The sequence below is a fragment of the Lactuca saligna genome, chromosome 8 (genome assembly GCF_052625555.1).
Source record: "Lactuca saligna cultivar CGN05327 chromosome 8, ASM5262555v1, whole genome shotgun sequence".
Lineage (NCBI taxonomy): Eukaryota > Viridiplantae > Streptophyta > Magnoliopsida > Asterales > Asteraceae > Lactuca > Lactuca saligna.
This window is the reverse complement of record NC_136424.1, coordinates 85,636,163-85,662,890: the sequence shown is the minus strand read 5'-3', so window position 1 is coordinate 85,662,890 and position 26,728 is coordinate 85,636,163. Positions and strand designations below refer to the sequence as shown.

The 26,728-nt window shown below is 32.1% G+C and overlaps 2 protein-coding genes across 6 annotated transcripts; both read left to right on the top strand.

Annotated features, from left to right (window-relative positions):
* The first annotated feature begins 16,984 nt into the window (after positions 1 to 16,984).
* On the top strand, positions 16,985 to 19,731 carry LOC145011297 (putative pentatricopeptide repeat-containing protein At5g65820). Its single transcript, XM_078969998.1, has 3 exons — positions 16,985 to 17,190; positions 17,572 to 17,621; positions 17,744 to 19,731. Exons 1-3 carry the CDS (start codon positions 17,028 to 17,030, stop codon positions 19,556 to 19,558), a joined length of 2,028 nt encoding a protein of 675 aa, XP_078826124.1. The 5' UTR covers positions 16,985 to 17,027; the 3' UTR covers positions 19,559 to 19,731.
* A 760-nt stretch (positions 19,732 to 20,491) lies between these two features.
* On the top strand, positions 20,492 to 24,493 carry LOC145012206 (uncharacterized). Of its 5 annotated transcripts, XM_078970997.1 has the most exons (10): positions 20,493 to 20,734; positions 20,877 to 21,070; positions 21,336 to 21,515; positions 21,598 to 21,797; positions 21,873 to 21,971; positions 22,722 to 23,163; positions 23,296 to 23,626; positions 23,753 to 23,828; positions 23,937 to 24,195; positions 24,291 to 24,493. In XM_078970997.1, exons 3-9 carry the CDS (start codon positions 21,419 to 21,421, stop codon positions 24,081 to 24,083), a joined length of 1,392 nt encoding a protein of 463 aa, XP_078827123.1. In that variant the 5' UTR covers positions 20,493 to 20,734; positions 20,877 to 21,070; positions 21,336 to 21,418; the 3' UTR covers positions 24,084 to 24,195; positions 24,291 to 24,493. The 5 variants fall into 5 exon arrangements, with proteins under 5 accessions (XP_078827122.1, XP_078827123.1, XP_078827121.1 ...); XM_078970995.1 differs by having other exon boundaries at positions 20,994 to 21,070; positions 22,722 to 23,626; XM_078970994.1 differs by having other exon boundaries at positions 20,957 to 21,070; positions 22,722 to 23,626.
* Positions 24,494 to 26,728: the final 2,235 nt, after the last annotated feature.

The window sequence follows — 26,728 nt, the reverse complement described above, 5'->3', positions numbered from 1 at the left end:
TGCTTCCCTGTAATAAGAAAATTTTTCGCCGAAACGTGTTTAAAAATAAAGGGTCTCGGTCGCTTAGGACAATTTTGGGAATGTCATGTAGTCTAATGACCTCTTTCAGAAACACCTCGGCAACAATTTTGTCTGTAAATGGGTGTTTTAATGGTATAAAATGGCAGACTTTGTTAGTACTTTGACAGACGATCGACAACCACAAGTATCACTTCAAAACCATTAGATTTTGGTAACCCGGTGATAAAATCCAGATAAAATGTCTTCCCAAACTTGTTTTGGGTGTCATAGATGACAACTTCTCATGTAAACGATTAAGTTAATTGAGTTGTGAAGGCAAACATTGATTCTTATGTGTTAAGAATAAGTTTCAAATGAGAATGGAATTAAATAAGGAATGAAATGGTAATATGAAGGTGAAGGTGGAAGTAGTTGGCCATGAAATATTTGATACTTCTAAAGTGGAGAATATCTCTTTAATTAACCATGTAAGATTAAACTTTTATCTTTGTTTTTCTTGATTAATATTTGTATCTTTGTTATGTACTATTTAGTATGATGGAATCAGAAAACAAATGGAATGGGAATGAAAGAGATTAGATTTTATTATATTAAATTTTAATTTTGTAAAATAATAGTTCCTTATTTATAGTTAAAATCATTATCTTGAAATAAATATCTCATTCCATTCATTTCCTTCATCATTCCATTCTATCCATCCAAACATACTCTCAATATTTGGACAAAATTACTCTTCAATAGATGAGATCTAACCCAATAATGAATTTCGTTACACCAGGTACATGCAAATAATAATTCTTACCATATGGATGTTAGAAATTCATATCAAGAAACAACTTTCGATTCCAAAACATTTAGGGTCAAACGCAAATCAGATCATCTGAATAATGTAAATGTTTGCTGGCAATTAAGTTGATTAAGCAGTAAAGGCAGAACCTAAAGCAAATAAAATTGATTAACAATTGAAGACCATAAAAGTTTATGGTTTAAGTTCTATCTTTTTGCCTTTTTTTCATTTATATGAACTTTAATTTGTTTGATTTATGGAATTTTTTCTCTGAAACTTATTGAGTGGCTTCTGATTTTGTTCATGCTGGAAAATGTCGTTGGTTAAGATATAAGGAAGTATATATTATACTGTGCTAATACCTTGTTCTGCATTAATTAGTTTCGCAGATTCACATGTTTAACCTCAAGTAATTGAAAATTCTGCCCTAATCTTGACATGTAACAAGTATTGATTTATTTAAACATTGGCTTGAAAACCTACCATTTTCACTTCTTTTTAAAGTACATAGCTATTAAACTTTACCAATTATAGCATCTTACATTCATTTTATTTGATTTTAAAAGATTTCACTTTGATGATATAGACGGTGAACGTGGTATCGTGGGTGGTTTTATAACAACTAGGACGGATTAAGAATTACGATGATAAGACATGCTTTTATTTTGTGGGTGAAGACGTAGAAGAATATCTTGCGATGGTAAACAACAATATTTCAATGAAGAAAACCTGAAAAGCCTAGGATTCATACAGAAAAAGAGTGGCTTTCCATCTAGGATGTTGGTTGAACATGAGAGTGCCTTCCTCCATTAAACCAATTTTTTACATCTCCATGATTTTAGTGTTTCTTTATATATTCATATCTCTAAGTGATTGGTGCAAGTATGCTAGATCTTTAACCATCATGTCACACTCCAACAAATTTCATTCAAAGAAAAACGACTCCTATATGTATATGTGATCAGGATTCTGTTCAAGAATCATTTCTTTTGGGAAAGTAAATTGTTAGGTGCATAGACCGTTAAAATGTGAAAGTACATTGTGTTTTTTTGTTTCAATTAAGACATAAAACACTTTTATTGTTAAATTAATAGACTACAGTAGAACCTCTATAATTTAATACTTGATAAATTAATAACCTGAATAAAATTAATAATTTGTTTGGTCCCAGCGAATATATAAATTAATAATTACTAAAATATTCCAAAATTCTAGAATTATCTAGTAAAAAATGAATCTATAGTCACTTGTTTTTTTTTTTTTTTTGTGAACTTCAAATCTATATTGAGTTCATCTTTAAATCTCCTAATTGCACTTAAGGATTGAGGTATTGTATTATCATATTGCAACAAAAAGTTGTTAAGAGTTGTTGTCGCTTGCAATGCTTCTTTCCGAGTGACCAGTTCCAAAGGTACTGAATCATCATCAACTTCATCATTAACCGAATTTTGAACAGTATCCGTGATAATTCCTTTAATGCTTTGAACCTCGTAACATTCATTATTTTCACATGGATAATCCAACAACTTATTCACATCCATTTTGTGCCGATAATGCATTCTCGTAGGTAAAGTGAAGAGACTTGGAAATTTTAAAGGTCGATTCATTAATTTAAGAGTTGATCACGAATATAAGCCAACTCTTTAAATTAATAATTTATTAATTTATCGGTACAATAATATCTTACTAAATTAATAAAACATCACAGTCCCAACATTATTAATTTATAACGGTTTTATTGTAATAATGCATTCACATGGATAATCCCAGTCCCAACATTATTAATTTATAACGGTTTTATTGTAATAATAACAGTAGGTTGTGTTTTTTCGGATTTTGCTCAATATTTTAATGCTACAAGTGATGATTAGCATTTATGCGGGAAAATAAATTGATCACAAGTTGTTACGTTGCCTCCCTTATCTCGGATCATGAGGCGCCTGTTGTCCTCCTGTCTACTTCACTCACCCTTTGTGATTTTTGTTTACAAATTCCTTAAAGCCATACCGATAGGCTTTTGTTTAATTTTAATTTTTATTTTATTTTATTGTAGTTGTATATATTAAATGATTTAATCTTGTCTTTAGTGTATGCTGATTTCGTGAACTTAGCAAATCAGCAACATATCATCCATGATAGTATTGTACTTTCATCCATGATAGTATTGTACTTTCATTTGTTCGCACCTAATATAAATTGCTAATGATTGCAACATATATTTCTTTTTTTTAAGTATAGTACTTTCAGAATCAACCATTTATAACGTCCTTTCGTGACTTAATATACATTAACAAAAAATCTCACTTGTATAATGCACGAGCCTCTTCACTAGTTAGGAATTAATTTTGAGATTATAGTTCCTGATTTACAAGATCGTTATTCATATATGCTTGGTTTCAATTTGGACAGGAAAAAATTGTTGATTGCTTAGAAAATGATATGTGGCAAAATCATGGTTTATAAGAATAACTAGTTGTCAGACTCATGTATTATTAAAAACTTTGAATTTTTAATAAAATAAGAAAGATAATGAATTATTAAAATTGGAATGTTTTTTATCCTTTAAATTTAAACAAATAATTTAAATAAATAAATAAAAAAAAAACTAATGAGCTTTAATTTGAAAATTTTGAAATTAAAAGGTAAGTCTATTAATGAAATTGATATCCATTTATTAGTATATTTATAGTAATTACTAGATTATAGCCCGCGTTAAACGCGGGAAACGCATAAAAAAACATATAATCGTTTATAGATATTGTATAATGATTATAAAAAAATATATGGTTATTGGTATTATTGAAATATGTAGAAAATACATTGAAAACGATAAATATATATAATCATTGAAAGATTTCTTTGTAGACATCATTTTTTGTTTTATTAGTTGAACGATTTTCCTCGTTTTATATAGTTATGATATTTATATATTTATAATCATTTTAATTAAACATTCATTGCATAATAATGTTACCTAATTTAAACATATATTGACAATCAATATACCGTTTTTTCTATTGCATTAAATATTAACAACTATTTCATTTATTCAAATAAAGTTATGTAATATAATTTATAAAATGTTAAATGTTATATAGATTTAATTTTAGTATATCATTAATGGATATTCTTTTCTAAATCATGATTGGTTTATTTTAAATTGATTATAAATATAAATGCTAGCTTTTATGTTTATTCTTATTTATTTAGTATTCGCAAAAATTTTGTATTAGTTTTGACGTAACTTTGAATAATTTTAGTATATCATCAATTTAATTTGATATATCTGTCAATTATATGAAATATCAAATAATGAAATTTCATTACTATTGTGATAATTTAGTTTATATATTGTATTTTCATTAATCTTAACGGTCTTATTTTTTCTAATAACCGTAACGTTTTTACTAAATGTACTTTTTACAAATCTCCTAATATCTTATAATTTTAATCTTACTTTATAATTTTTCATAACTATGTTATTTTCAAGATTGACTGCTTTAATAGTTTTTTTTTTTTCAGTCTATTCAATTTTATATTTCATTGTACAACATTATCGTTTGTATGTATTCTGAAATTTCATTTTAAAAATCTTTAATGTTTACACATTGATATTAATTTTTTTAATAAACTCATGTAATAATTATGGAATATATATCTCATTTTAATTAACATTCACTTCGTTTATTATATCAAATTCCTCATTAAACGGGTATATTTTTGGAAAATAATAATTATAATATGGCAACATTATCTAAAACGTAAATGTTTGATATACTTTTGGAGAAAAAAAAATCAGGATCATTAAAAAAAATTTATATAAAGAAAATACAAATTTTAATTTGTTAAAATTATGGATGAAATTACTGACGAAAATTTATTTTGGAAGCAGTCGTATTTTGTAAGGTATAATAATATTACAAAATTTGAAATATCTATATTTGTTGTGTAAATTAATAAATTTTATTGTTACTATACGAAGATAAAAAAGTAGGTTGATATGATATATAAAAACATAATAATTTCAATGATATTTTAAAATCATGCCAAAATTAACCGGATTCTTATGACATAAAAATTTTAAAAAAAATCATCATCATCTCTAATATATAAAAATAATATTTTCGTAATTAATGTCAGTTCCCAGGATAGTTAATTTTTGTTTTGTTAAAGGTACCTACTACCTTTTCATGTTTATTTGAAAAGTTTCAGAAAAGTAGTTAACTTATTTCATGTAATTTGTGACAAAAAAAATCGAAATATATGAATACATACATTTGATATAGGAGCAAAAAATGATCGAAAAAAATATAAAAAAATGAAAGAAGGTACTGACCTTCTAGCGCACAAGAGCGAATGTTGATAGTAGAGAATGATGATGGAAGTTATAACCAATATTAACGATGTTGTAGGAGAATGTTTGAAGAAAAGAAACGATTGAAAATAAATGTGAGTCGCGGATTCAATGGTGAATCGTATATGTATGTGATAATTTGAATATGATTTTTCGGTATTAATGATTTCCTAATAAAAAAAGATTTTATATTACTGGTTTACTAATATAAACGGATTTATATTAATGGTTGATATTAAGGTCTTGATTGAAATGATTTGTTAGTAATATATTTTTAAAATTGATCATATTAAAATCTTCATAACTGAAAATTCAAGATGTAAAATATGGAAAGCTTTTATTGGAATTAAATACATTCCATTTCAACGAATGTAAGTTATTGATTGATGATTGGAAAACATTTATTGGAATTAAATACATTCCATATAGCGAAGATGATATCAGCAATTTGATCTAAGGGTGGAAAAAATAAGATTGAAATACAATCAATGGTCCAGATTATTTAAGATAATGTCATAAACTTTCTCTTTTAGTAATATTTAAGATTACATTAAAAGATTGTATGAAATTTAATAAAACAAGAAAACCCATAAAATAACATGTGAGAAAAAATTAATTCAAAATAACCATAAAATGATATTTGACAAATTGAATGAGAATATAGCATGTGTCAAGAAGAAAATTCATTTATCAGAGTAGATACTCGGCACTAAAGACACTCTTTTATTAAGATAGAGATTACATTTATAGTTTACTTATTTATAACTTATTTTCCATTTTCGATCATTTTTATTTTTAAGACATTATTTATATATTTATATATTTTTGTTTACTTTTATAATATTTTTTATTTCATTGTTCTATGCTTAAAATTATAAAACAATGTATTGTGTAAATAAATAGAAAAACCAATAAAAATGTCATAAATATTATTTTATAATGCAGTTGTTTAAATAAATTAAAGTAGGAAAATTGTAAATTTATAATATAGTAAGCTTACATTAGAATGAATTTAAAAACAATATTATATATATATATATATATATATATATATATATATATATATATATATATATATATATATATATATATATATATATATATATATGATTTCATTATTATATATAAAAACATTTTTATTCTCATGCCTCTTAAATTAGATTTACAGGCTTCTTTTCATGCCACGGAGCCTACCCTAAACGCCGCTTGGTACCACATCAAACGTTCTTCACTTGTCTTTCAACGTCTCATCTCTCATGTTTAAACACCCACCGATTCAGCAATTCCCGTTTCTCCAGTAAGTGCACCCGATTCCTCTCCAACAAAAACACCGAAGACATCAGCCCAAAACACCCTAATTTCACAGACAAGCAAATCACAAATTCATCTATGTCGTCTGATGATTGATGACCTTTCCAATTTCCTCAATAGAGAACACCGGCAACATAATCCACAAAAAAAAAAAAAAAAAAAAAAAAAAAAAAAAAAAAAAAAACACTGCAGCCTGCGATTTCGCCACTTGATCTTTGTCGACTGGGGATTGATTGATGTTCCCAGAGTCTTCAACAGAGGTTAGACATCACTTACTTTTGACTTCAATAGTATGTTTTCCCTATATTTTTACTGTCACTTTCCTATTCCGTTATATTCTTAAAGGATTCTTTTGTCTATGTTCATACGTCAATCGTCCATGTGTGTCAAACATGATTTCTTTCCTAAATTTTCAAAATTAACATCATGAAAAACGGTGTTTCCCTGTTAGAAACTGTTAAATATCAATCAGGTTAGCCATTAGCCGTTAGCCTTAGCCATTACACATTAGTTATTATCCATTAGCCGTTATTTGCTCTAGAAAAATGCAAAATTCAAATTAAATAAGAGATAAATCAAATAAAAGAGGTTGTCGGTTGTTCTGCAGAAATCTCTCCACCATCACTTGCGCTTTCCGTTTTGCCTCGCGCTTTAGTTTTTGTCCCACTATGTTTTACATTTCAATTCATGGACAGGTTGAGATGTCCACATTTGAAGATTTTTTTATGTAATATGGATTTTTATTAACAAAAGATAAGTTTGAACCATTATCAAAAAGCTTTCACAATGAAGTACATCCACTGAATTGATCAAATTCATAACCAAAAAAAAAACATAGTAAAAGAATAAATGATGGTTTTCAAAGGAACTCAAGGAGTCTATATGAATTTGAACTTACAACTATTGAACTCATTAAAAGGGCCTTAAACCTTCTGTTGTTAACCTAAAAGGACTTTATCCTCCTTTCAAGAACCCACACCAAGTTGAAAAAATCAAGGGAAATGCAAGCAATTTAATATTTTGACAAATAAAATCTTCACAAGTGGATATCTCAACCAAGGCATCATAACTTGTTGAAAAAGAAAAAATGTTTACTTTTCAACAAGTTTTAATGCAATTACCTTTTCGTGAGTTGTCAATATTTGTGTTTACATAATGTTATATCAAAGTCAAAAAAGAAGAAAGTACTATACATATAACTTCATCATGTAAAATTATCTACTATCAAATAATTATAAGAATTGGATCTTTTAGAAAAAAGTTTGTTAATAACATATAGAACAGGATTCTACTTACCAACTTACCACATTCTGGAACACCTGGTCTCAGGTATACATTTATTTCAAGTCAAGCTTCATATTTTACCCTTGGACTAGACGAGTTGGAGGCTCAACTCGTCGAGTATGATCAACTCCAGGTCGGGGAACTAAGTGACCTACTCGACGAGTCGGAATACTGACTCGGCGAGTAGGAGCTGTTTGTTTGAAACCCTAATTTTTAGGGTTTGTCACCCTATTTAAAGAAACATAACACCCTTGTGGCCTCATTATCACTCCCTCAACGTCCAGAAAACCCTAACTCGCCACCTTGAGCCTTGTGAGTGTTTGAGTGCCATTTTTGAGTAATCTTGTGTCATTTGAAGTTTGTGTGAAGAAGAGAAAGAAGGAGGACTTCAATAGAAGATTGTAGATCCAAGAACAACAACATCTTCTCCTCCATTTTCTGGTAATCAAGCTTCATACTTGACTTGTAGTTTCTTATATCTCCTTGTGGCCATTTTTATGGAGTTTTGGGTCCAAGAAGCTTGATCCTTGGGACTTGAACGTCCCAAGTTAATATATCTTCAAATCTGGAACCTTGGAGGGTCCTCATGGCATAAAGGTGCCATCTTTATGGCCATGAGAACCCCATATGTGAAATAAAACCCATTTTTGGTCCTTTGAGCATAAAAGTCTCATGCATGTATGTAAAGTTCATGACTTTACGTATTATAGCGAATTAAGGACCCCATATCTACCTTTTGGATGAGAGTTGTACATCAGAAATCGAGTTACGGACTTGGACAATAGCTGACTCGACGAGTTGTTCTTGGGACTCGGCGAGTCCGGGGGTGTGGTTCCCCCAACCTGTTGTGATGCACAGGAACCCAGTTGAGTTTAGAATGGATGTAGTTGAGTCCAGAAGAAGTACCCAACAAAATAGACTTAGCTATGGACCTGGAAACCATGGGACTCGGCAAGTGTATGAACGCACTCGGTGAGTCCAAGGCCGTCTCCCAACCCATGAAGAGGGACTCGACGAGTTGTTCATACAACTCAGCGAGTCACAGACTAGGCGCACTCATTCGATGAAGGTGGAATCGACGAGTTCAAGGATGAACTCGGCGAGTCAGTTGAAGATTGTCCCGATGTTATAGTTGTAGGAGAACTTGTCGAGTCTTTCTAGACTCGACGAGTAGAGTCTGGGTTGGAGACAAATGAAAAATAAGGACTCGACGAGTTGGTGGACCAACTCGGCAAGTCAAGTCAACTGGATGTTGACTTTGACTAGAATGTTGACCTTAGCCAGGGGTAAAATAGTCATTTTACCCTAAAAGTAGTTATCAGCTTTCGACTAAGTATCTTTATGGAAATTATAACCGGAGAGTCACCGGAGCAGCAGACAGGGATTTCTCACTCAGAGTTTCAGCAGCCAGTCACAAGAGGTGAGTTTCCCTTTAGTAGGAATGTGTCTAAGGCACCAAGGTCGGCCCGTAGCATGTTATGGTATAAGTCTGAATGATAGATCTAGTTATACTTGTTGTCTGTGTGATGCTTGTATGTTTTCCTAGTAGCTAAGTGTGGACGGGGCCCGTATCTCATAGTAGCCGAGTATGGACGGGGCCCGTATCTCATGTAGCTGAGTGTGGGCGGGGCCCATATCTCCTAGTTGGTGGAGTGTGGACAGGGCCCGTATCTCCCAGTTGCATATTACGCGTGTATGGTATGTGGTAGTTTGGGGGAGCTCACTAAGCTTCGTGCTTACATTTTCAGTTTTGGTTTTAGATACTTCAGGAAGCAAAGGAAATGGCTCGAATTGATGGCATGACACACACCACAGTTTCTATTAGTCTCGGAGCTTACTCTGATATTTATTATGAGACAATTATACGTTGACCGATTTTATGAGATGTTGAGAAACATGTTTGATAATTTGATTTTATGATGATAATATTATGGTTGTTAATTGATTTCAAAAAACGAAAATTTTGGCTTATATGTTTTTTGGGATGTTCCACATTCATATAGACAATTATTATTATTATTATTATTATTATTATTATTATTATTATTATTATTATCATTATTTTGTAATGTCTGTTTAATTTAATATAAGCATTAAATAAGGAACAATCTAGGTTAGGGGTGAGCATTTGGACCGGTGGATCGGACCAGACCATTTTTTTGGACCCCCGGGCCGGTTCTCAGTTCTAAGATTTCTATCCGGTCCGGTCCGGTTTTTTTCCTGGGTCGGTCCGGTTTTTACCGGGTTTAGAACCGGTTAGACATGTAATCTGTAACGTTTTTTAAACACCCATAACTCATTCGTTTTAAGTCGGATTGACCTCTAGTTTTTTCCAACATTTAGTTTATAGTTTGTAGATGAAATTAAAATATAATTTTGTTTATTAAGATATTCTATTCACTGAGTTACAATCCTTCAAAGTAGAGCTATCAAAGCTGAAAAAATTCGGCTTTTCAGCAAGATTTTGTAATCTGTGACGTTTTTTAAACACTCATAACTCATTCATTTTAAGTCGGATTGACCTTTAGTTTTTTCCAACATTTAATTTAAAGTTTGTAGATGAATTTAGACTATAATTTTGTTTATTTTGGTATTATATTCACTAAGTTACAATCCTTCAAAGTAGAGCTATCAAAGCTGAAAAAATTCAGCTTTTCAGCAAGATTTTGTAATCTGTGACGTTTTTTAAACACCCATAACTCATTCGTTTAAGTCGGATCGACCTATGGTTTTTTCCAACATTTAGTTTACAGTTTGTAGATGAATTTAGACTATAATTTTGTTTATTTTGGTATTATATTCATTGAGTTACAATCCTTTAAAATAGAGCTATCAAAGCTGGAAAAAATCAGCATTTCATCAAGATTTTGTAATATGTGACGTTTTTTAAACACCCATAACTCATTCGTTTTAAGTCGGATTGACCTCCTTTTTTTTCCAAAATTTAGTATATAGTTTTTAGATAAATTTAGACTATAATTTTGTTTATTTTGGTATTATATTCACTGAATTATAATCCTTCAAAGTAGAGCTATAAAAGCTGAATCCAGCTTTTCAGCAAGATTTTGTAATATGTGACGTTTTTAAACACTCATAACTCATTCGTTTTAAGTCGGATTGACCTCCGGTTTTTTCCAAAATTTAGTTTATAGTTTTTAGATGAATTTAGACTATAATTTTGTTTATTTTGGTATTAAATTCACTGAGTTACAATCCTTCAAAGTAGACTTATGAAAGCTGAAAAAAATCAGCTTTTGAGTGGAAGATTAGATTATGAGTTTATGAAGTTTGTTAGTTTGATTGATTTTACAGTTTAAACTATGATTTTTGTTGTTACGGTAATACTTTTGTATGTTTGTCTTAAAATTGTATAACTTTTGTTAGTGAACTTGATTTATATGTTAGTTGCTTTTATTTGGAAAATTAATTTTTGCAAGTTATAATATTACACATCAATGTAGATTAGTTATGCATGAAACGGAAACGTATTAATTTTGCAACTTTTAATATTATACATCAATGTAGATTACTTATACTCTATGCAATTAAAGTTATACCGATCCAAACGGGTCCAAAAACCGGAAAACTCGGACCTGGACCTGAACACAGACATGACTCATCCGGTCTGGTCCATGGTCCACAAAATTCTCCATAACCGGTCCGGTCCAAGAGCCGATCCGGTCCGGTTCGATTCAAATGCTCACCCCTAATCTAGGTATATACATAGAGACTATAATCCCTTCCTTAGTAACAGAAAAAACCTTTTTTCTCTATAATTTGATAGTCACATTATTACAATTTTTTGGCAATTCAATCATGCCCCGTGTAACAGCTTAACAATTCATCCATGTTTCCTTCAAAAAATGTTAATGCACTGCTCATCCTTACCATCTAAGAGCCTTTTAGTATGGTATGCAGATCCTATCTATGTCACTTATCTATGTCGCTTCTGGTTCGTGCCATCCCATATAGAAAACTATATTAAAAAAATCATTCACTTTTTATCCATATATTATTTGTTACCATTTTCGTTTTCAAAAAGTAATGCCATAAGTATTTTTCCTTTATTTAAACACAACTAAATTCACGACACTTCTGTTCGGGGACAATCCATGTGGTCAAAGATAGTATAAAATTCCCAAAAGACCCTCTTCTGATTAGTACAAAAGAAGATGAACTCAATTTTATGTTCTGTTCCGCGTTTGGAAATCAAACTGGTACGATACAATAAGGCACCAAAGAACCCCACCACTAATCCCTATATGACGCAATAGAACGCAATTATTCCAAGAATATGTTTTGTTTGGCATTTAAATTTATTAGCAGTACAATATTGTCAAAATGTTTGACTGCTTGCATTTCCCTTGATTTTTTTTATTCTTTGTTTAGGAAGACTTGCAAAATTTATTAGCTATTGGTGAAAAAGGCAATGACTTGATATGAGTCTTGAGGGAAATAACCTTTGTACAAAGACAAATTGCAAATTTGAAAGTGGAACTTCATTGTCGCAAGGAGAAGGCATCGATCTTTGCTTCTTTCTGGTTTTCGTGTGATTGATTCCATAATTTTATTTTTTAGGGAAATAGAAAGAAAAACTAAAAGCCCAAATCTCATTTGGTGAATTCTGATTTTATTTTTTGGGTAAACAAAAAGAAATAAAATAAAATTGTTTTTTGTTGAATGCTTATTTCTTTTTGGACTTGCAAGATATAAAATTGTCATACACTTGACACATGTAAGTGAAATGGAAAAAAAAAAAAAAAAAAAAAAAGACAGAAACTTTAGCAAGGATGACTACTATACTAAAAGATGTTATTCAGAATAAGGTAATAATACGTTGCTCAAGGTGTATTCACTTTTAGTGTTTTAGGGGCGATTTTGCAATCTGTTAATGAAATTGAATTGATAATTGAAGTTTGATTTGATTTTAGGGTTTTAGTTGCAGTAATTTTTTAATCGGTTATTTTTGTTAAGATTGTTTTATGATCAATGTGCTTTTATATGGAGGTGTTTATATGATAGATGCAAAGGAAAAGAAATTTGTACACATACTGATTCAGACAAAGGAAGTCTTATGTTGAATCAATCCCAATTTGATTGGTAATTTCATGATTTCGGATGTTTTGAGTGATTTTGTATCGATGTCATCTACTTTCTGTTGAATTAAGATCTATTTGAGATGGTATCACTCAAATAACTTCTTGAATTCTTTCTTCATAGTCAGCTGAGCACAATACATATACCAACATAGAAGCTGCAGTTTTTTACCATTATATGTATATGTATGAAAAAGTTTTTTTTTTATAAACTTTTATTGTCACTATACTGATTTGAAATAACTGGTTATTTATTCTTATACTGAAGCTATTAGGAAGGGATTTGAAACAAAAAAATCATGTGAGCTTAAACTGGTTATTTATTCTTATATATTTGCAGTTCAATAAACTCCTTTAAATTACCTTTTTAATTTGAGATACGCCACATAGTGAAATGTTTTATTGATTATAAATCATAAACATGTTCTATATTCTTTTTTGGTGAAAGAATGATACCATCAGCAAATGAGTAGATGTAGATGGTTGTTGTAGCTAAGGGTCATGAACGGATGAAGATAGTATTCACGGTTCCATGTTCTTTATTGTAAGAAGCAATTGGCACCTTTCTAACTTCTGCGGGAAATTGTGTTAAGCCCTATACCAAGTTTGTTATTAATGGTTATAACATGATTATAGATAGCCTAATTTCTTAAAATAAATTTTAGTATTATTGGAAGTTGATATGTGTGTAGGCATGGTGTTAGTACATTTACTCTATTGAAGGGGGTTTTCATGCAAGCCCTTTTGTTTGTATTTTTGTTGATGTAATTTACTCGCGAATAGGACTACAGTTTGTGGTGGTGGAAGGGGAGAGATAATGTAACACCCAAAAATTTCAACCAAATTTAAACTTTTCAAAAACATCCCAATTCTTTAAGTTATTACAAAAAGGTTTTCAATACATTTATTATCAGAGTATTCCCAGGTCCATATCATAAAACGTAAACACGAGGAGCAGTACGATCACGCCTTTGCCTTGCCACAGTCTCCTGAAGAACCTGAAAAACATTTAAACCACAACTGTAAGCCCGAAAGCTTAGTGAGATACCTCCAAAATACCAACCACATATACCATACACATAACATGCCATATCATATCGAATCACAGAACAGCCATGCATATCGGGTCTACTGTGAGACTGGTCCACCGTGTCGGGCCTTCAGCCCACCTGGTCCACCCTCCGAGTCCAGTCATGTCCCTCGAGTCTGCAGTGTGGTTGGTCCGCCCGCACCGGGCCTTCAACCCACCTGGTCCACTCTCCGAGTCTACAATATGACTGGTCCGTCCGCATCGGGCCTTCAGTCGGCCTGGTCCACTCTCCGAGCCTCGACACGTCTGGTCCGCCCTCGTGGGGCCTACAACCTATCCGGACCGTTCGTTGGGCCTTCGGAACAACCGGTCCGCCCTGGGTATCTTGGCCTACAGCACAAAGCAGGACCCGCCTCAACCCAACTCCAGTCCAAACAACCACGTGCACATAAACATACAATCACATAATAATTCATATTCAATCAAACCGATCTAGCACATCACGTAACACAACATACTCTAAGCAGGATACCGACCTAACCGGTCACTAGCATAACATCACCCTATATACCAGGATACCGACCTTAACCAGGTCTCTAACGAATACCATCCTAACTACCAGGATGCAAACATATCAAAGCAATAACATAACAACAGATACCCGGATCTCAATCCGATAAAGGGCCGACCTTGGTGCCTTAGACCCTGTTGATATAGTGAGGATAACTCACCTCGAAACTGCTAGCTGAATGGATAACTCAAGCTGCTCCGACTACTGGTAGGACCTCCACCACTCGCCAACCACCAATACACTGAACTTAAAACAATATTCAACAATTACCAAAATGTCCCTGGAAATCAACTGGTCAACCCTTGGTCAAAGTTAAAGTCTACACCTGACTGACTCTACTCGCCGAGTCACCCCGAGACTCGCCGAGTCCAACAACTCTGAGTCCACACGCACACATCTCACCGAGTCACAGCTCATCCAAAAGAAACTTGGACCCTACGACCAGACTCGCTGAGTCTACGACTATCTTCAACCTACTCGCCGAGTTGTTCTTATAACTCGCCGAGTTCCAGGCCATCTTCATCCAACTCGCCGAGTTGTTCTTCCAACTCGCCGAGTCCACCCATGTGACTCGCCGAGTACCACCGGGTCTGAATTCATATAGAGGCTTTCCAAGCCATGCAGATGATCCAAACCATAGATCTACCCCTCCTAAGGCTATCCATCACGTAAAGTGGCAATCTTTACGTGAATCCAAGAAGATCTAGGCATTTTCACTCTAGGGTTTGGGTTTTAGGACAAGATAGCTCCATCAATCACTCAAAACAGGGACCTTTATGCATTTTAACCCTTCTCCATTCCAGATCTGAGGTAGCAATCTCAGATCTAGTCTCTAAACTCCAATATATCAAAAGATATGACTCTATACCTCCAAAAATGATGAATCTAGATGATAGCAACTCAATAATGAAATAATACCTCAAAAGGAAGCTCCAAGAGAAGATTAATCCGAATCCTTGCAAAGCCCTTTGATCCAAGTCTCTTCTCCTTCAAGATTTCTTCAACAATCACTTCCCCAAGCTCCAAATGCACTCAAATCCTCCACAATCACGTATCTAGGGTTTCTGGACTTTAAGGGAGATCAAAGAGGCTGGGGAGAGGGTATAATGTCCTTTAAATAGGGCTCATCCTCCGGATTTAGGGTTTTCTCCACTCAGCTTCTTCTCACCGAGTCCATCTTTGGACTCGCCGAGTAGACCACTCAACACGCGACCAAAGTCGCGACCCTACTCGTCGAGTCCACCCAGGGACTCACCGAGTTGCCCTTATATAGTTTCACTTTTAGCCCTTCAACTCTGCTCTTGATATTCCGGGATGTTACAAACAAAACTTACGAATGGAGAAGAAAAAAGGAGCTACCAAGATACTGTAATATTTGTAATGAATCACTTTCCTTCAATTAAATAAAAACATAAGTTAGCTATTTGATTACACCAAGTATGTTTGCGGGAGCTAAAAAAGCTTTTAAAGTCTCAAATCCTTGTAATTCATGCTTACCTTTTTTAGATCATGTCGAATCGTGAAGTCGTAGACATAATAATAAAGATCAATAGGTAACCAATGAACAAGTGGATAAAACCTTGAACAGATAAATCAAAGATGGTATTTTATGATTAATCCCAATATCAATAGAATGCATTACAAAAGATGTTGACAGGTAATTACGTTTTCCATAAAGTGAAAAATCATATCAGGAAACTACTATGGAATTTAATTTATTTGTTGATTATAATAATATACTTTCATTTTTTTTCTTATTCATGCATTGTACATTGAAAATGAAAATTCACCAATTTATAGCATTGCATTTTCCTTTATTTTTTTTATTAGCACAATATACTTTAGATAACGTTAGAAGAAAGATAACGTTAGAAGAAACTCATATCACCATTCAGTGGGTCGTGCTTAAACTTTTCTAGTATATATTCACCCATTTATAGCATTGCATTTTCCTTTATTTTTTTTATTAGCACAATATACTTTAGATAACATTAGAAGAAAGATAACGTTAGAAGAAACTCATATCACCATTCAGTGAGTCGTGCTTAAACTTTTCTAGTATATATATATATATATATATATATATATATATATATATATATATATATATATATATATATATATATATATATATATGTCAAAACAATCATGTCAAATAGGGTTAACATACAATTTTTGGGTGCGAATAAATCACTTTTTTATTTTCCAAACATTTTTTTTAAGCTTACTGAAACATTTTGTAAACTCAATCTCAAAAACTGATGAGCAATGTGTTGGAGGTGTGTGCATTATCAACTTTTATCGTTGTAGACTTGTAGTCTTGTAGATCAAATTTTCTTTAAAAAGAACTGTAGAATTAATGAATTATTAATGGGGCAAGACCACTTAACAGAGGAAGATGGACGAAAACGTTAAAATTAAGAAGGTCAAAGTCAACAATCCCAAATGACAATTTCTAAACTGTAAGGGCTGATACGAGCTTTTGATAAAATTTAAGGTCAATATTTCGTCATTTTCTGAAGTTGATAAACCCTAATTTAGAATTTTGGGGGAGACATCGCAGAGGACGGAGAATGAGAAGAAGCTTTGCAGGCGGTTGTCTGGTACGTAATGGAGTTTACTGCAGTTCTTCGTGCTCTTCTATCCGTGAACCCGCAGCAACTTACTCTTCGAATTCAGCAACGACATCAGGGCAGCAGCCTTCCAATCGGAATCATTGTTCCTCCATTTCATCAGGTGCGTTTTCTTACTATTTTGGATTTTTCTCTGTTTGTTATTACCAGTAGTTCTTTTCAATTAGATGTTTATTAGATAATTACTTGTGTTAGGGCTAGATTTATATGGTATATGCGTGTTTCATTTCTGCTCTATTTGTTCATTGGTGCATTTCGGGTGCTCTGTTTTCTCTGTTGTTTTGAACCATTTTCATTAATACAAGAATCTTAACCCATTTATGCTCTTGAAGGTCATCATAGTATCTGAATCAGTAGAAATGCTTTATGTTTATGTTCACTTCCTGAATGTTACTTCGACTGATTACTATTAAGAAACTTTTCATATTCATTGGAGTTTTGGTCTCTTTATACTCATTGTAGTCTCCATCTGTGCTTGTCATAGATGCATCTGTGAATGGGACCCTGACTGGAATTCAGCGGAGAAACATACAGGTAATGCATGCACATTTTTCATTTCAAACAACTAAGTCAATTGCTGTATTCAGGAATGGTGTTTATATTATAAATATCATATTTACAGTTTTTCTGTCATAATGATGGGAATTAATGATTAGGGCTCATTCTCCTCAACAGCAAAACCCCATATCGAGGATAATCGATGGTTAGGGCTAATTCGCCTTGACAAGAAACCCGAAGGCACTTCCAATGATCAACCCCATGATGAATTTTCAGGTGATGTTGAGAAGATTTACAGAATCTTAAGGAAATTCCACTCACGTGTTCCAAAATTAGAACTTGCTTTACAAGAATCTGGTGTTATCATCCGCTCAGGATTAACCGAACGTGTGGTGAATCGTTGTGGTGATGCTGGAAACTTAGGATACAGATTCTTTGTTTGGGCATCAAAACAACCTGGTTACACTCACAACCATGACATATACAAATCCATGATAAAAAGCTTAGGAAAAATGAGACAATTTGGTGCAGTATGGGCACTTCTTGAAGAAATGAGAAAAGAAAACCCACAGCTTATAACCCCACAAGTGTTTGTTGTATTAATCAGAAGGTTTGCTTCTGCCAGACTTGTGAAAAAAGCAGTCGAGGTGCTCGATGAAATGCCTAAGTATGGTTGTGAGCCTGATGAATACGTGTTTGGATGTTTATTAGATGCATTGTGTAAGAATGGGAACATCAAAGAAGCTGCTTTACTTTTTGAAGACATGAGAGTCAGGTTTCCACCAACAATCAAACATTTCACTTCTCTGTTATACGGGTGGTGTAAAGAAGGTAAATTAATGGAGGCTAAGTTTGTTTTGGTGCAGATGAGAGAAGCCGGTTTTGACCCCGACATTGTTGTCTACAACAATTTGCTCAACGGGTATGCAGTTGCAGGTAAAATGGTGGACGCTTTTGACCTTTTGAAAGAAATGAGAAAAAAAGGTTGTGATCCAAACGCGACTTCTTTCACCATTTTGATACAATCACTTTGTGGTCAAGAGAAAATGGAATCTGCAATGCAGTTGTTGATGGAAATGGAGAGGTGTGGATGTGAAGCAGATGTTGTTACTTACACTACATTGATAAGTGGGTTTTGTAAATGGGGGAAGATTAAAAAGGGTTATGAGATATTAGACCACATGATTCAAAAAGGACACACCCCAAATCAAACGACTTATTTACATATTTTAAACGCTCACGAAAAGAAAGATGAATTGGAAGAATGTTTAGAGCTTGTGAACGAGATGCAAAAGATCGGTTTGTTTCCGGATATTTACATCTACAATACGATTATTCGTTTGGCTTTCAAGTTAGGGGATGTTAAAGAAGGGGTTCGAGTCTGGAATGAGATGGAACGGAATGGAATCAGCCCCGGAATCGACAATTTTGTGAATATGATTCATGGGTTGATAGGTCAAGAATGTTTGGTTGAAGCTTGTGATTATTTTAAAGAAATGGTGGGAAGAGGTTTGTTTTGTGTTCCTCAATATGGGGTTATGAAGGATCTTTTGAATTCGTTATTAAGAGGTGATAAGATTGAAGTGAGTAAAGATGTTTGGAGTTGTATTATTAATAAAGGGTGTGAGGTTAATGTTTATGCATGGACGATTTGGATACATGCGCTATTTTCAAAAGGGTATGTGAAGGATGCGTGTGGTTATTGTTTGGAGATGATGGATGCTGGAGTGATGCCACAAGCGGATACTTTTGCGAAGCTTATGAAGGGGTTGAGGAAGCTTTACAACAGACAGATTGCTGTTGAGATTACAGAGAAAGTGAGGGAGATGGCTGCTGAGAGGAAAATAAGTTTTAAAATGTATAAAAGGAGAGGTGAGAGGGATTTGAAAGAGAAAGTTAAGGCTAAAAATGATGGGAGGAAAAGAAGGGCTCGTAGACGTAGGTGGGGCCATGATAAAGCTGGTTCTATATGATTGATTTTTTTTTTTTTAAATAAATTTATTGTAATTTTGTTTGTATTGTTTTTTATTAACTTTTTAGTCTGTGGTTGTATAAATCTTCCATTTGTAAATTTATAAGGCTTAATGTTGTATAAATTATTAAATTGTGAAGTAATTAGTAATGTTCACTTCTACTTACCTGATCAGATATATGACTAGCAAACCAAACTGGATCTTTTTCAAACTAAAGTTCCAAGACCAAATTTTTGGACCCATCTTCTTACCGATTCTGATTTAAAAAACTAGTCGCCTCAAAGAAATAATATTGGTTTCAATAAGTTCATCCCCAAATGAATCTTAAAAATATCAGTATTTTAAAAACCAATTTTTTAGTTACTAGTTTTTAGTTGTTTCTAGAATTTTTGTGTTTTTTTCCCTTACTTTCACCAACATACACCAAAATAAATAAATTATGATATTAAAATAAAATATAGTTTTAACATTTCCTCTATATTTTTTTATTTAATTTATGAAAGCTCTAAATAGATATGAAAAGACTACTAAAGTTTGTTATGCAAAATGTTTTATTTTCATGTGTTTTTATTCAAATTAACCGGTTCAAACAGGTTTTTGTAAAAACCGATTAGTTCTTTCTGATCCAGAAATAAACATAAACCAATGTTAATTGAACAATTCCCTTTCTTGTATCCTGTCCAACTCGTTTTTATAACATTGAAAAATATAAAAAAAGTTGAGGACGGAGGACTTTAGGTTGACTTTTTAATCCAATAGTTTTTTTTTTTTTTTTGTGGGAATCGTCAAATACATTAAAATTAAGAGAAACCTTACGATATAAGGGGTTAAAATGCTAGTGGATAAAAGTTAAGGGGGCAAACGGTTACCTAGAAATAAAACAAGGGATGTATTGAAATTTACACAAGGAACGGATAAATTTCTCTAGGAACGCCCAATTTCAAAAACACCATACTTCCACCCCAAGCCCTAAATACTGAAAATTCTAAAAATGTCTCCGAGTATCGCTGTTTTATGTAATCTTTGTCCCAAAAAATTTCGTCTTGTAATTTTGGTCCTTGTTTTAACGGTGCTTCAAGTATGTTGATCTTAACCCTTAAGCGTTAAAGACATTGATTTCTTGATTGCCAGACACATGTTCTGTTTTTTATGATCTTGGATGCAATTCTCTCACAGGTAAGATTTTGATCCCCCTATAATTGATTTTTTGAAAATGTCTTCCCAATTTCGGAAAAGAGTTCGTCTATTAATTCCCAATGCTCTTACGATTCCTTTGATTGCTCCATAAACTTGCAAGATTTTTCCTGTGATTTTTTAGGTATTGAATGTATCTGACACCCCAGACTAGCCACGCTTTTTTATGATCATCTTGCTTTCTGTTTTTATGGCTATGCTTAGAAACCATTAGAAGCAAGAAATTTTCAACATTTTGTAGATGATTTCTCCAGCGTAGTGGGTTCTTTCCGGAATATCTATCGTATTAATCCCACCATCTCCAAAAAAAATGCACATGTAAGTTTTCTTTTTATAAACCATTATATCCATGTTTACTATCCAGGGAATACCTTCTTTATTGGGATTATGGGACATTTGCTTTCACATAAGAACTGTTTTTTTAAGAATTTGTTTACACTGATGATGTAAGGAAATAATCCGTTTAATCAAAGGTTTTAATCTTAAAAGAAAATAAATAACTGTAATACTTTGCTATATCATCCTTTGACACATGGGATATCCAATGTTGGAGCTGAATTCTTATTAATCATTGGTTATTCAGGGAATCTAAAAATATCATGAAAAGTTAAGACAAAGCCTGCAGTGATCAATTTGATAAAACAGAAAAAACTCGTAGTGATCTTCATGGCATCCAAGAGCTCTATTGTTCCTGACATTGTATGGAATTGGGTCATTGAAACCCTAGCAACTTATGAACAAACAGATGCGTCTACTTTAATAGGCATGCTTCATATTCCTTTCATCTCTTAAAAACAAAACTCTTCATTTATATTTATTTTAAAATTATACTTTCCATGTTTCAGGTCTAGTGAGAATGGCTCCTGCAATCTCAGGTGATCTAGGAAAAGATGCAAAGGAGGTTGTCTCTTTAAGAATCTTGGAGAGCTTGTTTCCTCAAACTGGTGATGAAGCTGTAGCTGATGCTGATGCAGGTCAAAATGGTAAAATCACTTTTGATTCATCAGAAAGCTGTGAAGATGTCCTTCAGCAGATATTACGTGAGGTGATATTGATTAATAATTGTGCTGGAAATCTTACATTATCCTTATATTTTTGTTTTTGTGTGTGAATGTTGCAGACACCTGAGCATTCAGCTAAATTTGAAAAAGAAAAATGGGATCTTCGTTCCTTTTTAACACATAAAAGGTCATCCTTGCCTAAATGTGTCTTGAAAAAGGTGAGTTTCTTTTCATCTAATGTATATCCCAGAATCTCAAATTGTAGAAGAAAAGAGGACTTGTTTTTTGATTACATAAGTGATGAGACAAATGGTAGCAAAACCATTGAACTTTAACCAACTTATTGGAAAATCATTTATAGTTTTTTCTTTTACATTAAAGCCACTCAGGAGAGAGAAACTTGGTAATTTAAGGTTTTGAAAACCATGCATATAGATTCCATTTGCAGCATACATTTGGATTCCAACATACACATTGCATTGACAACATACATATACCTATACATTACAGCATACATGTATATATAGATTATAGCATACATATAGACTCTAACATACATATACATAGGCCATGCACACTAACAACATACATAAAGATGAATCCTTAAATCAATAAGTAAAAATTTCTTTCCATATACATATGCCATATACATTGTTAATGTCAACACACTACAAGGGTATTCTTGACATTAGCTTCTTTTATTCGATAGTTTCAATGGCAAAATAAAAATGATGTTTTTTAGAAAAATGGCCAAAATACAAGGGTATTCTTGAATCATCTTTTTTCATAAACCGGTTAAACCGACTCAAATCTTTAGATCAACAAGTTTTTGTTTTTTGAGTACCTTCAATTCAAAAATAAAAAACTAAATGGCTTTTCAAAAAATGTAGAGAAAATCCAAGGATTTTCTTAACATTAGCCAACATACATATTGCTAACTTGGCTGTGTTTTTGTTTTGATAAAACAGTTGAAGGACATGCTTCTTGAAAGTAGTCACCCACTTCTCACATCATTGAAAGAAAAGAGTAAACTGGTAATTCCAAATGCATCTCAAAATACAAGTCCAGTGAATGATGAGAATCTTGATGTTCAAGATACAGTAGCTAAAGATGATACAACCATTTTGAACCCAAGAAAAGATAAAGGAAAGTTTCAAGAAACTGAGCAAGTAAGTGATGTTCAGCTTCATTTTAATGATGAAAAATCACCCCAAGACACACATGAGAAAAGGGTATCTGTTGATAGCATGGAGAATGTAGAGTCTGTTGTTAAATTAAAAGACAACAAAAATGTTGAACCAAATGCATTGGATGAAGATGAACATTTAAGCAAAGATGAAAACTCCATGGAACAAGATGGTGATCAAACAGATTCCTTGATGAATCTTTGTGTGAAGTGTAATGAAGGTGGTGAGTTGTTAGTTTGTAGTTCTGATTCCTGCCCATTACAGATTCATGAGAGTTGTTTAGGGTTTGCTATCACATTTGATGAAAATTCAAACTTTTTCTGCCCATTTTGCACGTATTCTCGTGCAATTTCAGAGTATCAGGAAGCTAAAAGAAAGGCTTCACAAGCCAGAAATGATCTACAAGCTTTTTCTAGCTTCACAGTCAAAAAGGGTAGTAGAACTAATGAATCTTTTAAGAAAAAAAGTGAAGGAAATGTAGCCAATCAAAATATGACAGAAGGTGAAGCGCAAAAGAAAGTCAAAGTCAAAGTCAATGTCAATGAGAGTGACATTGTTAGTAGACATGTGGATAAAGATATACCACAACCAAGCACACCAAAACGGAAATTTAAGGAAAAAGAAAGTCAAATGGAAATTATTGAGTCTAGTTCCTCAAGAGAACTCCGCAAGAGGAAAGCACAATAGTAAGTTGTTAGCTTTCTGAAAAGGAATGGAATCGTTGATTCCATTGAAGGAATGTGATTCCTTTCCTTTTATTATTTCATTCCATCGATTGGAAATTCGCAATATAATTTGTTTTTATTTTGTAGCACCCCTCCAGTAGTTGTTCCTTTGGTGAGACGAAAAACAATCCCATGGACAAAATCAGAGGAAGAAACACTCAAGGTAGTTGTGTGTTTTTTTATTTATATAAATAATTAATTTGATCTTGGATATGACTATAAAAACTATATTATTACAATGTAATTCATGTCAATTGTTTAAACTTGTTAGGAAGGTGTGGAGAGATATTCAAGTGTTGGTGATAAAAAAATTCCATGGAAGGAGATTTTGGATTTTGGAGACAGTGTGTTCCACAAAGGACGTACCACTATAGACCTTAAAGATAAATGGAGAAACATATGCAAAGGAACAAAATGAAAAAGGTCCTTGCAACCTTTAATGTATGATAACAAAAACAGAAGATACATGTGGTATATATATGAAGATATGTCACATGTATATAGAAGGCCAAATCCCAAAAGAGCAAAAGGTTAGATTTTTCTTTTAGAAAGCTATTAGCTATTAGCTATAAGCTATTGATGAGTTTTGCAACATAAGGTTTTTGCCTTTTACATGTTTCTACAGATGGAACACAAAAGAAGCAGCTTGTGGGTTGAAATATATTGAAAATGGTGTTGATTTTGTCTATGACATGAGGATTCTTTGATTTTTGAAGAGGTGGCATCCCACATCTAACTTTAGGGTTGATAACTTGCAAGGGCAACCATGTTTCATGTACACATTTACTCATTATTATTATTATTATTATTATTATTATTACCATTGAATTGAGCTTGTTTACTTTGTTCACAAAATATCATTATGATCGGCTATTATAGGTTTCATTCAACACATTTAGTTGATATTCATTTTTTTTTGTATCTATTTATTCACTAACCTTAATTTTTTTTATTTTTTTTTATTTTTTTTACATATTAGTCTTTTTTTTCTTTTTTTTGGTATATATTTTACCATTAATCTTATATAATATAAATACACATTATTATGTAGTATATATATAATTTTTTATATGAAACATATATATACATATAATAAAATATTTTTACAAATAAATGTGTAATCTGTGTATAAATATATGTAATTTTAAATTAAAAAAAATCATATTTTCATTTAAAATATTTTTTTTATTTAAAATGTATTTTTTTATATACATACGGTATTTTTCTATTACGAACTAATATCATAAAACTAAACAATATTTTTTACAACCACCGAGAAAAGGTTTGATTTTATCATTGATATCCAATTGTTTTCCTACTTTTAAGGATTCAAACGACAAGATATGGAACTATTAGATAGATAAGACAATTTGATGTTGAGATACGGTTTAATTTTATTATATTAGTACATAATAAAAAATACCGAATTTATGTATATAAATGTATATATAAAAATATGGTTAAATTATAAAGGATATAAACATATATATTTATACAAAACACATATTTATTTGTAAAAATATTTTAGTTATACGTAAATATATGTTTATATAATATTTATAAATACTACTGCGTAGTAACATGTATTTTGCTATAAACTAGTGTATGAATCGCTATATCGGAGACCATTGCATTGAATGGTTGCAGGGTACAAGTGATTAAATCAGGAACCAGATGTTTACAACTATAACGGCTTTCGTGAGGCGGCTCTCCACGAATGTTTCTTAAAGAAATGTCAAGATATACCTAGTAAAATGACATATAAGCCTTTTCAGACATATAAGCCTTTTCATTCGTCTCTCTTTTAGCGTAGTTAAAAGGGGAAAATGACTTAAAAATAAAAAAACTAATGAAGTTTTCAAAATATTAAAAAAAAAATACTTTTGTTTTTCTAGTATAAAAAATAAAATTAAAGTATATTTTTTGTACTCAGAATACCAAAGAAGTACACTTGTATTCAAATAAAACTTGTGGTACATAAAAATGACAGGCTAATAAAGTTTCCAAAAATGTTCAAAAAATACTATATTTCCTTTAGTATAAAAATATCATTGAAAGGTACCATTTGTATACAGAATACCAACAAAGTAAATATTTTAGTACTAAAAATACCATTGAAGTTTCCAAAATGTTCAAAAAAAAATACCATTGTTGTTTTCTCAGAGCACATTTTGTTAACTTCGTTGTTTCCGGATTATATAAGACACGGTCATCGGAGATCATTCATCGATGTACCAGTTCATACCAGTTGTGCATTCTCTTTCATTTCATCACTCTATCCGTTTGTATCTAAATACAATCACAGGAGAACACGTAACTAAGATTCCATAAATTAGGATGCAAGTCGTTTAAGCGCTCCAACACATATTCTCCTCTCTCTACTTTGACTACAAATCGTTATCAAATAAGCCACATGACATTGAGTGTTCCTGATTATTCATCTTTTACTGGTCTCAAAGAATTAAACGCAACTCTTACTTTCTACATCCACATTTAGGAATTCTCATGAGATAATGTCACACTTGTTTCTCCTTTGTGTCTCTCTTGTGTCGCAACACTAATGAACAACAAACATTGATGTATAATATGTGCATCTATATAACATATATATGTTTTAGGTTTGAGGCATATAATGTCATCGGGAAGCAAGAATGTTTAACCAAGGTTATTACCTACTGACTTCTCATGTTACTGTAAGAACGATCAAGTGAGGGAATGAAAAAGATAGCACGACTGTTGTGATCTAATATGATGATGCATGATCTCCGGTGACTGTGTTCTACATAATTTAACAACAATAAAGTTAACAAAAAGTGTGGTATTTTTTTGAACATTTTGGAAACTTCGTTACGCTTTTAAGTCATTTTTCTGTTTACTTAAAATAACCGGTTATCACAAGGTTTTATTTGAATACATGTGTACTTCGTTGGTATTCTGTGTATAAATAGTAAGTTTAGTTGTATTTTTGTACTAAAAAAACAACAATGGTATTTTTTTGAATATTTAATAATCGGGTAACCTAATGCTTACCTACAATAATCGGTTCAATGGTATTTTGTGTAC

Bases quoted from the DNA above. Each gene is read 5' to 3' on its own strand.
- LOC145011297 (XM_078969998.1), top strand. From the start codon at position 17,028: ATGAGAAGAAGCTTTGCAGGCGGTTGTCTGGTACGTAATGGAGTTTAC. The intron at 17,191-17,571 runs GTGCGTTTTCTT...TGCTTGTCATAG, and splicing joins TTGTTCCTCCATTTCATCAG to ATGCATCTGTGAATGGGACC. The intron at 17,622-17,743 runs GTAATGCATGCA...ATTAATGATTAG, and splicing joins TTCAGCGGAGAAACATACAG to GGCTCATTCTCCTCAACAGC.
- LOC145012206 (XM_078970995.1), top strand. From the start codon at position 21,419: ATGGCATCCAAGAGCTCTATTGTTCCTGACATTGTATGGAATTGGGTC. The intron at 21,516-21,597 runs GCATGCTTCATA...TCCATGTTTCAG, and splicing joins AGATGCGTCTACTTTAATAG to GTCTAGTGAGAATGGCTCCT. The intron at 21,798-21,872 runs GTGATATTGATT...TGAATGTTGCAG, and splicing joins TTCAGCAGATATTACGTGAG to ACACCTGAGCATTCAGCTAA.